At 42.9% G+C, this 15888-nt stretch overlaps 1 protein-coding gene across 3 annotated transcripts in view; it reads right to left on the reverse strand.

The window, feature by feature from the left end:
• Nucleotides 1-15888, reverse strand: part of LOC116939854 (troponin I, slow skeletal muscle-like) — a 95939-nt gene that overhangs the window by 19807 nt on the left and 60244 nt on the right. For all 3 annotated transcript variants that reach the window (XM_032948779.2, XM_032948778.2, XM_076065265.1), the window contains one exon: nucleotides 4576-4707. In XM_032948779.2, the coding sequence (XP_032804670.1) occupies nucleotides 4576-4707 (132 nt within the window). The remainder of the gene's footprint in view (nucleotides 1-4575; nucleotides 4708-15888) is intronic.

Here is a 15888-nt window from a genome sequence, read left to right on the forward strand (position 1 = left end):
GTTTCTAATCGATTTTGCAGATACGCAAATTGCTCCTTCTGAAGTGGACTTTTGAAATTAAGTTTTGCTGTTTCACAACCCACCTCCCCCCCACCCTGGTGCTCAGCTGTTGTGGAGTCGGCCCACTTCTCTGGGGTACAAAACATAACGCAGAGTCACTCCGAACTTAATTATTTGTTATTATTTGTGTTATTGTTGTCTATTTAACCGACCTGTGTCCCCCCCCCTCCCCCCCGTCTCGCAAGGATTCACGATGGGAGGACCAGCTACCCTTGTTACCACTCTCAATGCAGTCGCTTCAAAATTTTTATTTGAATCTCCAACACAAGAACCGTGTACATTTATTCTGAAGAAGAACTTTCTGCCAAGGCGCCCCAAAGTTTTTGAGAAATTAATTGAGAACGAGTTGTGCACTTTATTTTCTCTTTTCCAATCAAATATGTTTTGTTCCTTACTCTGAAAATGTGACGTCAACTAAATCTATATTTCCGTAATGAAGCAATATGAGCTAACTACAAGCATGCATTGACACGCAACCTGTGGATTAATCCTCATCTGACAACGAATCTAGTGCTGTAGTTGCCTCTACAGTAACATACTTATCTAGACAATTGGGGGAGAAGAGCATGAGAGGAAGAGATAGTAAGAGCAGTCGTAAATTTCGATTTAAATCTTTCGTAACTGCAGGGATTCATCTTCTTGGTTCTTTCGGTAAAGTCACCACGTAGAATGGAAACAAAGTAATAAAAATAAAACAATAAAATAAAATTCTCACGACGTTTCGGCCACAACACAAGTAGCCTTCTGTCGTCCCGACTGTTATGTTCCTTCACCTGAAGAAGGCTACTTGTGTTGTGGCCGAAACGTCGTGAGAATTTTATTTTATTATGTTTTATTTTTATTGTTTCCATTCTACGTGGTGACTTTACCGAAAGAACCAAGAAGAGGAGTCGTAAACATAAGACGTGAAACTGCATTACGCGTTGGCTTGAAGCTTACTTACCTGAACAAGATACAAACCCAGTGGAGTGGGTGGGGGGGTTAGCGGTAAGAAATCAATTGCTCTCATGTAAAAGAGCTTAAATTGCCAATAACGAGGCTGGTGGAGTGTCGAGGCCACTATAACCCGAACACTACAAACTCATCGGTAATTGCCAATTAACACCATTGGCTGGATTAATGTAGCCATTTTGTCTGTAAATATGCCTCTTTTTTGGTGGAAGGATGCCAGTTCTGTTTTGTACAAATGCGTGTATGTTACCTCAATTTGCGATTCATGCGTGGCCATTTATGCACGCAAATACACCGCCGTCGCTTCTCGTGCCAAAATATAGCGGTGGGACGGCCCAATTCAACAATGGCATGGCCATAATGACTTCTTGACCTTAAGCGCTAAACACTGTGTAATTAAACTGCACTTTTGAATGAAAATGTATTTAACAAAAAAAACTGCACTGGCAGTATAATAACCGCAAGCGTGCCTTGTGTGTTTTATTTTCTCTCACGAAGGTGGTGTATTAAACAAGCATAATGATGATACTATATGTGATATTAATTCGCTGTATAATCAGGATAAATTAATCAATCCAATATCTTTAACACGCCATATTCAGAAAACATGTGAGACGTGAGCGCAGATAGCACTGAGCAGATTAAATGAAATTTCACGAAAGAGAATGCTTTTTTTTCCCGTCCGGTCTTAAAAGCGCCGATTATCACGGCTGTCCGGAACTTCATTTGGCAAGAAACAGCATGAGATGGATGTAAATGTCTGCGTGTGAGACAGCAGGAGAGGAACTTGGGACCAATACATATATACACACCCACACACAATACATACATCATACACGAATGAGAGTTCAAACGAAATTAACCATGGACAAGGCCACACAACACGAACACTTCTCTGGATGACGACTGAAGAATGACAATGCTGACCCAAGCAAGAACCCCGGTGTTTAAAGCTCAATCTCTAGCCCGTGGACACTGGCCGCCGCCGCGAGAGCTTGCTCGCTCCCCTGCTGTTTTTTGCACGATGTTCAACGGAGGACTCCCTCCCGTCTGCTCCTTATATTACTGTGACGGGGGGGGGGGAGCGGGCCTATTCGGAGTGGCGTAATTGAAGGTCGGATAAACTACGGTGTTAACGCCAAAATAAATCGGTATTACCGGGTAACGCACACGAAACGTGGCGCCCATCACCACGTCTGTGCAAATTGTCACCGTGATTCAACGCTTGCATGAGCCAGAGCAGGAGCTGTACAGCTACGCCTCACGTTTGTGGGATAGTAGGGCACGACGGTTTATATCCTCGCGTTCGCGGTCCTCGCAATTCCCGGTCTCTGGCTTAATAATCATCGATTCTCCCGTTTACTGGCACGAGTGCTTTGGTGGATAATGACCTCTATTCTAAAGCCAGAATGCTTGACTCCTATGTGGACATAATTTTTTAAAGGCAAAAAAATCCACCATTAGCCTGTTAATATCTCAGTTATAGATTTTGTATCATGATTACTAATATTTCCAACTATACAAGAGTGTATTTGTAGAAATGGCCAGTTTCGTAGCAGAGCAATTGATTCTTGACAATTGGACACATTGTGAAATGCTTTTACAAGGTCAGATTATTCATTGATTTTTTGTGTTTTTTTTGGGGGGGAGGGGGTAGTTGAATCATACCGTGAAAACTGAGTAGACCAAGCCTTGCTGATTGTGAGGCAACACAAGGTCTAAAATCATGAGGGACTGAGCAACTGATGTTCTCGTGTACAGCACAAACAGCACACAGCACCGTGGCTTCCAGCTCCCAAGGGTCAGAGGAATCTCCGACAGAGATGCCTCGCACTCTTTCTTGCCATTTGGCATGCTGGGCTTTTGGGCCTGTGTTTGTCTTTAATGGACGAGGAACGTCCATTAACGACTGAGCTGATTTGTAATTAACAATGTTGGAGATGAAGAGCGCCCCATGTAGATCTCTACGTAACTCCACACCTCATACTCTTAAGCCCCGCAGTAATTCAATTAGCCATTGAAACTAAAGTTGAATGTTCCAAAAAACATGTGTTGCTCTGGCCACTGCAAGAATATTAAAACAATGCTAATCAGCCTAGCTCTACTATGTGAGGTGTGGATTAAACGTGTGCTATTTATAATCATCACCACAGTAGCATATTTTTTAAATTATCACTTTCGTTGCTGTGAGTTTGAATGCTATTTAAAGCAAGAGCGACAGTAGTGTTGTACAACACTCCACCGTCCAGTTATTGCAACGATGCTCTGACTTGTTATTTGAATAACCCACGCAGCATGGTAACGCATTCCCAATTATCACTGTTGTAATTAGGGGGGAGACTAATGGGATGGCTTATTTAAAGCGGCGATGATTATGGCTGTGACGCAGCAGCAGAGGTGACCAGCACCACCCCCTGGTGCACCAAGGCCACAAGGACAGATAGTGGAAAGCGCACCTTGGCTGAAATGCAGTTTGATAGTTCACACTTACACTCACACACACGCTCACGAAAGACAAATATCCCTCGTGTAGCCTTAACAGACTGTTAGCGAGCATCACCTACGAAGGCCGGCACAGCACACGAGGAGGTGGGTGGCCAACACCACGCCCGGCCGCCTTTGTCTCCCCAGTGAGGATGTTTACACATCACAGCAGGTACTCATTTTGAGTCTTGAGTGGTTGACATACACTCACATACTCAGTCGTTTGCAACGACAAGGCAGGAGCAATGAATGCATTCAATTATCAGTTGTGGCTCATTGATGCACATTACAATACTCTATGTGTGTACATTACCGCCTGTATACTTGCGAACGACGGCAGGGCACACTTAATGCATTTCAGTGACGTCTGCGCGATTGTGTGAACAGCCGCGCTGCCTGAAGGTGTTCACGCTTCGCCAACTTGATGTGGGGCGTTTTGCTTTGCGTATAACCGGGCGAGAGAGCATTGCGACGTCTCGCAAAGACCTGCAGCCTAACTTGTTTTTTGTTGTTGCTGTTAATAATTTAAAAAAAAATAGTGTTATCGACGTTTCGGGATTAGGGTCTCGTTTCATTTATTGCGGCAGACAACAGCGGGTGACAAGGGGTCACTCGGCAGTGGAGGCCGGGTGTAATTCCGCAATGGTCTTGTATTTACTGCGTTGAGCGAAGGTCGCGGGCAAACCATTACACTCGGGATTTTGCTGAGCGCGACGTTTTCATACGGCCACACATTCCGTGGAAGAAGTGTGCTTATTTTTGTTTCCCCCCCCCCCATAAACTATTCCCGTACGCGATGACTGGTCAAGACGTAGGATGTTTGCGAAGCGACAAGACGGACGCTAAGGTCGATGCCGTCATTTTAAGTGTTGCACAAAATAAGCTCGACACGAACGTTACCTTGTTGTCAGTAATTGATCATGGACCAGGCTTTTTTTTTTGGCAGAAAATAGAATGAAGATTTTTATTTTTTAATCAACCCACCAGCGACAGGTCGTACTCTTCTTATACCTTTGCAAAAACAACAACAAAAACGACTTGTTTGTGTACGACGAATTCCAAATGGACACTCCGCAGTACCTGCAACTCCTGGCTGGAGAGATGGGAGAGTTCCAGGCGTATCACATTGTCAGCCATGTAAGCGGATTTTTGTTCCTCCCGATCATTTTTCTCTTGTTCCAGTCTCTCTTTGGCCACAAGCAGCATCAAGCCCTACACACACACACAGCCAGGTGATCATTGCCAATGAGGCATAATGATCGTATTAAGTGCCAATTTAACACAGGGAAGTGGAATAAATAATAATGAGATGCAAATGTCTTACCTCACGCTCCCTCAAGAGAAATGCATGAAGTTTATTCTCATTATTTACACTTTCGCTTTATAAGGGCTGTTAATAATGGTAATGGCTTTCGCGAGAATCAACATCCATATCTCGGTTTCCCCATCAATTGATGTCGAAGCCCATCTGCTTGAATGAGCTGATGCATCTTAATGGCTGACGGCGAACCCTTTATTATACCCAGTCACGCGTATTACCATATTATTTCCCAGTTTTTTCAGGCAATAATAGCAAAAATCGTTTCACTGTTCAAACAAGCGTAAAGCTATGCTTACAATCCTGAGTCAGTGATTGTAAATAATAAAGTACGTTTTTTTTATGGCGCATTTCATCCATAGGCCACAATGCTTCCACATTAGGATATATCCACTTGCACGTGGAAGGTGCCGCCAGTCACTCCAAAAGGATGGCTGCTGACCTTTCACAAATGTATAATGACCCCAAGTGTACGGTGGACGAAGTCGACAGCTTACTGAGATTTGAACCCGCAAATCTTCTCATTTTGAGTTGGACGCTGTACAATTAATGCTATCTCTATTTCACGGATTGAGGAAATTCTGTTACCACTAAACCGCCGCTCAGGAAAAGTGATTTACACCTTTCTCGTTGCCTACAGCTAACGCGAGACGCGTGCACGCCAAGATATCGGTCAGGATAAACCTTACAATTAAACATGTACTGTGTTACACAGGACAGCTGCCATGTGTGGTTTAAGTAGCAAATGAACCAAAACCTCGGAAAGCACTCCCACTGGAATAGCCTACATGTGAAACCTTGTTTACCTTGAAAGTGAAACCGCAAATTAATTTGTTGAACGAGTCATTTGGTGATTAAACTGTGGTCATTTCACTGTTGCGATGATGATGGCGGCAGCAGCAGCAGCAGCAGTTGCTCGCTGTGCTCCGGTGAATTCGAGCTACACACGTGTTCGATATATAGAGTCGTGCTATCGGGTGTTTTAGGATAATGCTACGTATTTTAAAGACAATCATGCAATTATCTTGAATGTTATATATTTGTGACCTTGCTCCCAACGCGTCGGTTTATTTAAGGCAGCTGACAACGACTGCTGGGGTTGGGTTCTTATAGCCTGCGGTGGGTAACGTTTGAGGCGCGATGTCCGTTGACGTCTTCCTATAAAATGGTTCGTTAGAAAAAAAAAATTAGAACGAACAACATTGGTGAGGCCCTCCCAGAAGGGCAGGCAATGACATGAGCTGAGCATAAAATGAGCAAATATGGAAAATCCACGATCCGGAAGAATACATTACAACTCACAAGATTTGTGGATGTCACTGCACCAAACAGCTGTGACATCGTTACCGTGTACAGGGAACACCATGGGCCCAGAGGTCAAACAGTATTACAATACATCATCGATAGACAATGCATACACTGCGTTATTTATCAAGAAAACGCAATATATACGTACATCGCACTATCCTGCTTTGCTATATTATCGCTCAGCAGGTTTGCCGAGACGTAATTTTTTCACGATACAATACAAAAAAATCTTACTTCGTGAGCTAAAAATGATCGCGATGTCATATTGACCTTAACTGTGTAATTTTATTTCACTGTGTGTGTGTTCTGATATACTTCAAATGTGAGTAAGCATTGCTTGACAGTTCTTCAACTGCAATCCACTCAACGTAAGTCTGCCACGAGTCCTTCTCATCATTGTAACCGTCAGCCTTTGATGTTCATAATACCCTTTGGCGAGGCGGTGATGGCTACACATGTCAGTAATCCAGCGCCCTTGAGGCAGCGGGGTCGGTGGACTGCACAAAGTGTCATGGAACTCACTTCTCGTGGACATTGAGGTGTCATATCCTGGCTCACCAGGAGAAGGCAATACAGCAATATGGACTCCACCTGTTCCATCTCTATGGCATATTGTCCCCTCGCATGCGTGGGCTTCCTCCGAGTGCTCCATTCTCTTCCCGCGAAGTAAACAACGCAATAGTTGGCCGATGACACCTTCATATAAAGAGGACCGCGGGGCTCGGGGGAGAATTTGCCGCTGGCCCACCGCGTGGCTGCCCTACCGCTCCCTCTTTGATTGCGCCTCTGAATCGTTGTCTCTTCGAGAGTGAGTGAATGCTGTGCAACGCATTGCACGTTGAAATCATCATTATGAATAATGATAACGTAAATGCTGTCAGAAACTGACGGTGGTATCGAATCGTTACGCCGTCAATCACTCTGTGAGACGTTTTACAAAGCACTCATTTAATCAGTAATAGCCATTGTTTTTATAACATTTAGTTATTATTGTGAATGCACATTATTTTTCTAAATACTTTTGTGAGGAAGTTTAATATTTGGGAGAAGATTTAATGAGTCCAGATAATCACGAAATGGCGGAATTTTGCCAAACGGTCGGTACGGACAGCACGATCATCGTGGAACTTCTACGATATGTCGTCCTGTCGGCTGTTTTGGCAACCCTAGCACTCAGGAGTCGGACCATCTCAGCCAATGTCGCATCACAACTGTTGCACAGTTGACACCAAAACCATCCGAGATCAGCTTTTTGCAGTTCTCTCACCATCTAGCTGGAAACAGAGTAAAAGTAATTTCCTGCTCAAGTGAGCAATGGGCCAGTTCTCATCCCTCATTTACAACCCTGAGCCAGTGGTAGACATTCCACATTCCTATGGCGGGGGCGAGCCTAGCAATGCGATGACTGCTGTTGACCTCCCAACAAACAATTTTATCTACCCCCAAGGGGTGATAGACTGAAAGCTTTAGGCCTTCCAAGTGGTCAAATACGTCAAGGCGTCACTCCAATGCTTTTGTCTTTGAACTGCCTTCCACCAACCTGCCTCACCAAACATATCCTCCTATTCCTGAATAAGTATAACCTTGTTATCCGACAACATTCTATTACAACAGGTTGCATACCCCATCCTGCCATAATATTCTCTCACATCCTCCAACAGAGTGATAGTAGGATACGTATTTTTCTGCTTACTCTTAGTAAGTAATGAAGCATAGTTTCTTGATGCTATATGTAATATTGTTTGACCTCTGACTCATGGCGTTCCCTACACACGCTAACGATATCACAGCTGTTTGACGCAGTGACGTCTTTTGAGTTGAGAATTATCCTTCCTTATGGTGAATATTCCCATCTGTCCATATGCTGTAGGTGTCATTGCTTGCCATCTGGCAGGGCCTCTGCGATGTTGTCCGTTCATTCCATTCGTAATTTATTTATGAGACACCTATTTATAGAGAATCCATCAATACGGTTCCCACCTCACACAATACACAGAGCAAGAAACAAGAACCACGCATAACACTCATTGACACTTACCATAAATAAACCAATGTGTTTGAAATAAAACCACTAAAATATTGCATTGCGGTAAACGATGTAATTATATTGTCGTTAGCCACACAAAATCCGAAAATACTTTTATAATTGTGCAAGGCAATCCAGGTAAAACATTTAGTTTACTGTTGCTGTACCATTCATCATTACTGCATCTCGAATGATTAACGTTCAATTAGCAAATGTCTTGTTAAAAATGTTAATTTTCGCATTGATGGGCAGAAAACTGTCCTTTCTAGCGGGAGTATGATCCGAGTCTTTGGTCCATTGCTATAGAGTAACATCCTTCATCGGAAGTTAAAATCCTGGTTGGGATTTGAGGAGAGACTCATTCCAGCCATAGGAATGTGGAATTCCGCCCAGAGCCTGATTAAGGTTATGAGGGGCTTAAAGCTAATAGGAGGAAAAGGCATAATAAGTATGTCTTACATATTGCTAAAAAAGGAATGAAGTCATCAAATATTTTTTTTTACCTATGTAAAATTAATTGTATTTCATTCAAGGTAAATTCATCAAACACAAATCACTCACTTCACAGAAATGTTTTTTTCCTAGCTTCAGCTGTGGCAGAGTCATGAATGCTGTCATTGTAATTCGATGACAAAAAAATGTCCAATGGCCGCCCTACCATCGCTCAGCTGTTACTTCAACATGAAATGGAGGGCCTACAAAGGAGGGCCTACAACATATGAGGGCCTAAGGCCTTATTAGTCTAAGGGTTAATCCGGCCCTGATTCCACCACTGGCTCAGGGCCGTAAGCAGGATATGAGCTCCAATGCCTCAATGCTTATTTGAGCAGATCGTCACATTGCCTCTCGATTCATCTTTACCGATGATTGAGCGATGACAGTGTCACCCGGTCCACGGGGTGGAGATGTCACATTAATTGGGTGAAAACTTGACACATAGCAGATGTTACTGAGAGTTCATCATCAGAAAAAGCGGGGGAGCATCGTCTCTGATCAATGCTGTTGTGCTGAGGCGCTACTCCCTTGCAAGATTCTTCTCAAGAGAAATAAAATGAGGGAAGGCGCTAAAGTCAATGACCAGAAGTTATTTTATCGTTGCTCTGTTAAATTCCACCTTTGACCCATACAGCAACACAGACATTATTGTAATGGGTTATTGTGTCAAATACCCATTTATTAACACTAATGTTGATACAATTACTCTTTAAAACTGGTTTATGTAACCCCCTACTATCTCCACATGTTAAATTGATACTGACGCCTGCACCATCAAATTACTATAAACTTAAATTTCGATTTAAAGCTTTCATGACTGCAAGGATTCATCTTCTTTGGTTCTTTCGGTAAAGTCACGTAGAATGAGAATAAAATAATAAAATAAAATAACACAAAATTCTCACGACATTTCGGCCACAACACAAGTGGCCTTCTTCAGGTGAAAGGAACAAACCTGTCGGGACGGCAGGGCTTCATTGAAGGAAAGGAACAAACCTGTCACCTGAAGAAGGCCACTTGTATTGTGGCCGAAACGTCGTGATAATTTTATTGTGTTATTTTATTTTATTATTTTATTATTTTATTCTCATTCTACGGCCTCCAAAATCAACACTCAAAACTACCAACGTCGTGTTACCCCAGCCAAAGTCCTAGCTGACAAAACTCCATCTTCAGCATCCTCCAATTATATCTCTCACGTTCAAATGCCTCATTATCCTTTCTGGATTTTCCACTACCTCTTCCTTTCACTGAAGCATGGTACCGAGATGTTAGCTCCCTCACCTGGTAAACAGGAGGTCGTAGGTTTGATCCCGACCCTGACGCCTGCTTATTTGGAGTTTGTGTGTTCTCCCCATGGTCCCGTGAATTTTTCTCCGGGTCCTACGGTTTTCCCTCCACATTAATAACCAACATAATGATAAGCCACTTCACTGAGCTATCATGTGTGGCCAGGTCGCTTCTGAAAAACTTCTACATAGCTCAGATCACCTTACCTGGTCAAAATAAATAGGAGTAGTTTAACTACTATTTTAAACACACAAGTACAACCCTGCCGAAGCATCGACATGGGGATAGAGGTCGCGACGAGCAAGAACATGGGGCTATTAAGACGTACAGGAAACAGGGAGAAAACCCGGGGATAAGTGATGGGTATTGGGAGATAAGCAGAAACGGGGGGGGGGGGGGGGGTTAAACATAGCAAACAACGCCTTTGTGATTGCCCCAGTATCCACACTGTGAAGTGTTTACAGTGGTGTCATATAATTGAAATTTCTGGCAAATAAATAAACATCTTTAGAGAGGCGCAGATCAATAGATAACCATTGGACATCCAAGGTTAACACTTTACATTGATGGCCCTGTTTTATTACTGTAGATTATAAGGTGTGATGGGCATATGTCTGTAATATTGGCAATTTGAAGGACAGGTGAGTAGATTGTGCTGAAGTCAACGTGCGTGAAACCGCGTGTTTCACCATCGGTGAGGTTGCTGCAGGATGCCAGGAAATAAAGCAGTCGACATCGCAGTGTTTCGTGTGTTGTTGTCTCCTGCGCATAGGGTTTTCGCCGGGCATGAATTCTAATTTCCTCCCACACGAATAATATAACGGAAACTGGCAAATAGCTCAAGCTTGACTCATTCAGCCTTTGTTGGGTGCATAATGAAATAAAATTAAAACATTCTTCATCAAAGTGTCTGCGTGCACCACACTGCACGCGTTATTGACGTCAATGACATTTGGACGTATATTGGCGGTACACCGGTGCAGCATAACACACCAGTCGCCAGAAAACAGTCTCAATTCTAAACCTGTGTATCAGTCTTTACTTGACCCTGTCGTCAAATTGGACTCATTTATTCAGTCTACCGAGACTTGTTAAAACGGTCAATTTTGTCAAATCTGCCTTTGGAACACGGAGCCAATCGTCGCCAGGCTGGATGCTTATGATTGTGACGCTTCGTGTTTGACTGCTCATAACATTCGTCGTCTGACTGCTTTGAAATCACGATGACTCATTTTGATGCACGCCACAAGATTTTCTGACGGGGTTTGCAAATTGCGGGAAATTGTTGCGAAAAACTTTTGCAATTGTTTGTTATACCACGCACCGGTGTACTGTCAATACGTTTATTTGGATATTTGAGGAGTGAGGCAGAGTGGTTATTGCGCTTCCCTCTGAACCCAATCACAAGAATGCAACGCGTAGGCTTTGGCAGGTGGTCAAGCGTGTACAACACACATTGGCATATTAGTCACGCCATCTGACCCAAAAATAAATAATGCACCAATCATGTGAGTTTGATGCCTAGCCATGGTCAACATAAGTGGCGAGTGTTATATCTGAAACGGTCCTGGGCTCCTCTATCAACCCCTCACTGACCAGTATGGTGACGTATGGTCAAACAACCTCTAAGACCAACCGCACATGGAGAGGTCTTCATCCAGCAGTGCATTGAGAAGGGCTTTAGATTATTTTATTTGTATATTTGTGAAATTTTTGGTCTCATACTTTAGCTGTTTATATCACAAACTCTATGTGTGGTGCCTACAAATACCTTAATATTTTAAGAGTAAAAACTAAATTCGAAGCTTTCGTGACCGCAGGAATTACTCTTTGGGTTATTTCGGTAAAGTCACGTAGAAAGAAAATATTATATTTCTAAGTTTACTATGTTTATTTTCTCATTCATCCTTACCTGATGATGGTTGTTTGTGTTGCAATCAAAACGTCGTATTCTATTATTATTTAATTAATTTTCTACGTGATTTTACCGAATACTGTCTATGAAAAAATAACTATTTGATATGACAGTGACATCGGAATTTGAATCTCTGCCTTAGGCTACTTCACAATTCTTCAGTACAAACCTAAAATCTCACATCTCACCAAAATTCATAGTCTCTGCCGATATTATTTGTCAACAAGTGATCGATTAAATCTACAAAAAAAACAAGGACTGATTTCTAAAGCTACTGGCGCAATGTACTGTAAAGCTTTGTATTTTCTGAAAATGCGGCATGCATGGCGGTAAGAGGACAGAATTCTACTATGTCTATGAATGACCAAGTGCTTTGAACATATCAGCTGGCCCAATGGCCAATGAGCTGTGCACCCATGCATCTGGCCTCTTTTACCGCGTTAGCTTCTCGGGCAGATGTATCTCTAGATGTTACTTTTTAAATTGGTAGATATAAAATAAGTGAGTCCTACTCCGAAAAAAGTATTATTCGGCTTTGACATTAAGCAGAAGTATGCCCATGGGCTAATTTGGATTACTGGGTATCCAGTGTAGCATGGTGAAGGGTGCCTTGCTGTTTGGACCGAAAGCAGCAGTGATAACCACACACTGCGGTGACTGTGTGTTATGCTCATATAGAGCTCGCTTTTATAACACAGCTAAGAAACTGAGATTTTCCATTAGCACACATTATCGAAGTAAACCAAATTTTACAAGCGATTTCAATAAGAGGCTCGACAAATCAAACTTCAGTGATGTCTTCTAGAAGGACAGATAGATGCCGACATTGGAAAAATATGGTCTGCACATGCCATAATACAAATGGCTGCAAGTAATCAAAGATGCTAACAAAGGTTACATCTGTTATTCGAGGCAAGCGTGGTCACATAGATGCTATGTTTCACAGATAGGTATCGTCTGCCACCAGTAGCGCTCAGTGTGCCTCTGTGGATTCATATTGGCCGTGTGATGCTGTAACGACGCGTGAGCAGCAAGCCATGCCAAATTGTATATCCAGGAACAGAATGGAACAGCTATTATCCATAATCAACTGATCGATAAATCATGCGTTTCAAAGGGGTCAGAAAATCTGGCATTTCTCCTCCTATGCGTGGACCTCTGGGGGTATGCAGATCGGGTGTTTGGAAGCACGGGATCAGAAGACAAAGCACAACATTTCCATAAAATTATCACACGATGAGCCCGATCCATGAAATTAAATACGAAGGCTTTTAAATTCTGCACCGCATATCAAGCAATATGAATATTTCAAAGTCAGTGTTTAATTGCCTCATTTTTAAGCAGATGAATATCCTGTTAAACAACCACTTCTATCAGACTCTTTGCCCTAAAAATACATATATAAAATGTCAAGGGTTTAACCAATCCTACGATTTGGGAAGCCTGCAGAGTGAAGATGTACGTATGCCTTAATGCCGAAGCACTTAAAAATCACTGTGCACCTTATCCACAGCTTTGCAACTGTGGCCACTGGGATAGGAGCGGCGGGGCTATGTGGCGTTGTGCCGGTGTGAGAGATGCGAGGCCGCCAAGCCATCGCTCCCGATCGGCGTGATTGAAATAGCAATAACGGGGATGCAGTGCCACTCCCGTCGAGAGAGATATCGAGTTGTGTTGCCCACTCCCGGAGCCAGGGAGGAGGAAGGCTGCTCCGTTTCAGCTCCATGTCACGGTTTGAAAATTGCGCCTGCTCTCCCATTTTAGGGTTAAGCTTATTGTTGACAGACCGCTGTAACTATAATTCATCGTGATGTTGATGCATCTGCTGCCATTGTTGCTGGTTGCCAATGGATCCGCTCTCTTCACAAAGCCGGATGAGTAGCCACCAAAAGAAGGTCAAAGTGGTTTCCAGCTAAATTGAGCCGGGAGCAATGGTCATCTCATATTTATGGTCAATAGTGAAATACTCAACATCCCCATTGCAATTCGCCCAAACTGTCTTTTTTCCTGCCGTGTGGATTGGGGCGCCACGGTGGCGAGTTGTTGGCTACCTTGCCTGGTATACACGAGGTCGTAGGTTTGATCCTGACCATGACGTCTGTATATTTGCAGTTTGAATGTCTCCCTCGCTCTCCTTGCGGTCGCGTGGATTTTTCTCCGCGTTCTCCGGTTTTACCCTCCCCATTTATAAACAAGCATCTAGAGTATATGGCTAATGTAAATTTACACGCAATAAGCCACTTAGTTGAGCTATCATCTGTGGCCAGGTCGCTTCTGAAACAGAAAGAGCTTAGTGTGCGTTCCTGGTAAATGAAAAGAGATAGTTGATATCATGGGACCTCCTTTGCCAGTACCAAAATATGAGAATAGGTTTTCCCCATTTTTCCTGCAAGATGTTAAAACACCAAACTGAAACCTTTTACAAGGAATCATGCCTGCATTAACCACAATAATTGTGTTCAGAATGCAAACAAAAACATTATTTCGATTTAATGCTTTCGTGACTGCAAGGATTCATCTTCTTTGGTTCTTTCGGTAAAGTCACGTAGAATGAGAATAAAATAATAAAATAAAAAACACAATAAAATTCTCACGACGTTTCGGCCACAACGCTGTCCTCTGGACAGTCCAGTCCCTTCACCTGATGAAGGCCACTTGTGTTGTGGCCGAAACGTCGTGAGAATTTTATTGTGTTATTTTATTATTTTATTCTCATTCTACGTGACTTTACCGAAAGAACCAAAGAAGAAAAAACATACTCTGATATTATATGCATTGTCTTTGAAATTGATTGGTCCACACCAGAGACAGCTTTATTTTGAGCCTAGTCTCAGAACGGTGTGAGACCATTAACCACAATATTTGATTCCTTGTAAAAGGTTTCAGTTTGGTGTTCTAACATCTTAACACCTATTTGTTGCCAGAAATAAGTTTATAGCTTCTTCCTTTTTAAATTTCTAACCCCAAGACCCGGGGGTGGATCTCGGGTGGTGCCAGGCTGGGTTTGTAAGGCGACCGTACTTTTGCACGAGAGATCGGTGGGGGTGGGGGGGCACAACTTTGCGAGAATGTGTTTGTGCTTTCAGCCGATCCGACCCCTGCCCCACGCCCCACATTTGGACCCCGGAAGCCCCCCCCCACCACCACCAGCAGTCAGCCCACAGTTGCGGAATCGTGGGAAGGGCGACCCATGAAATGCACCATCCTTCTTGAAATGTGTTTTATGTTTATTAACATGTATGCCACGTAAGTAATCGCCGTATAATGCCTTATGATCCCATTGTAATTTTCCAGGCACCACTTCTACGCAGTTGGAACAGTTTGAAGCCAAAGCGAACTGTACACACCTTATGAACAAATAAGAATAGGTTGACCCCTTTCTGACAATACAACAGGTGTTAAAATGTTCAAACACCAAATGGAAACCTTTATCAAGGAATCAAGTTCGCATTAACCACATGTACTTGTGATGAACATGCAACCAAACATGCTCTGATGATTATCATTACATTATAATCTAAGCATTGTCTTTGAAACTGATTGATACTGACAAGAAGGTTCCCATTTTGTACACACCTTCACAGTCAAATCATTGTGAGCATCGTGCGGTCATTTTTTGGCACTTTCCCTTGATGTCATTGTTACCGATTTCGTTTTAATTAATGGAGAGACCATTTATTTATTCTTCAAGAATTCAAGAACGTAAAAAAGTGTTAAGGTGCCAGATCTTGGCGGTAGGGTGGTTGAAGGAGCGTATTTTTTGGAATGGCTTCTGCTGTCTACATGGCTGTCTTCTATTTTGGTAATGAGATAAAGAGATTAACATGCATGGCACTCGCTGGAAAACACAATGCAGAGCATCCAACATTTGCGATTACGGTCTTTACCGCTAAATGCCGGATGCCACGCGTATCCTTAAACTTGCGACACACAGCGAAACACTGTGCAGCAGTTCAGGCACGTAACATTTCACACCTCCGTCATTCATTCGTCACAATTTGGATTTATAATTTGATTCAGCGATTGATTTTTTTTTTACTT

Source organism: Petromyzon marinus, chromosome 7 (assembly GCF_048934315.1).
Source record: "Petromyzon marinus isolate PM22_M1 ecotype Great Lakes invasive population chromosome 7, UKy_Petmar_22M1.pri1.0, whole genome shotgun sequence".
NCBI lineage: Eukaryota > Metazoa > Chordata > Hyperoartia > Petromyzontiformes > Petromyzontidae > Petromyzon > Petromyzon marinus.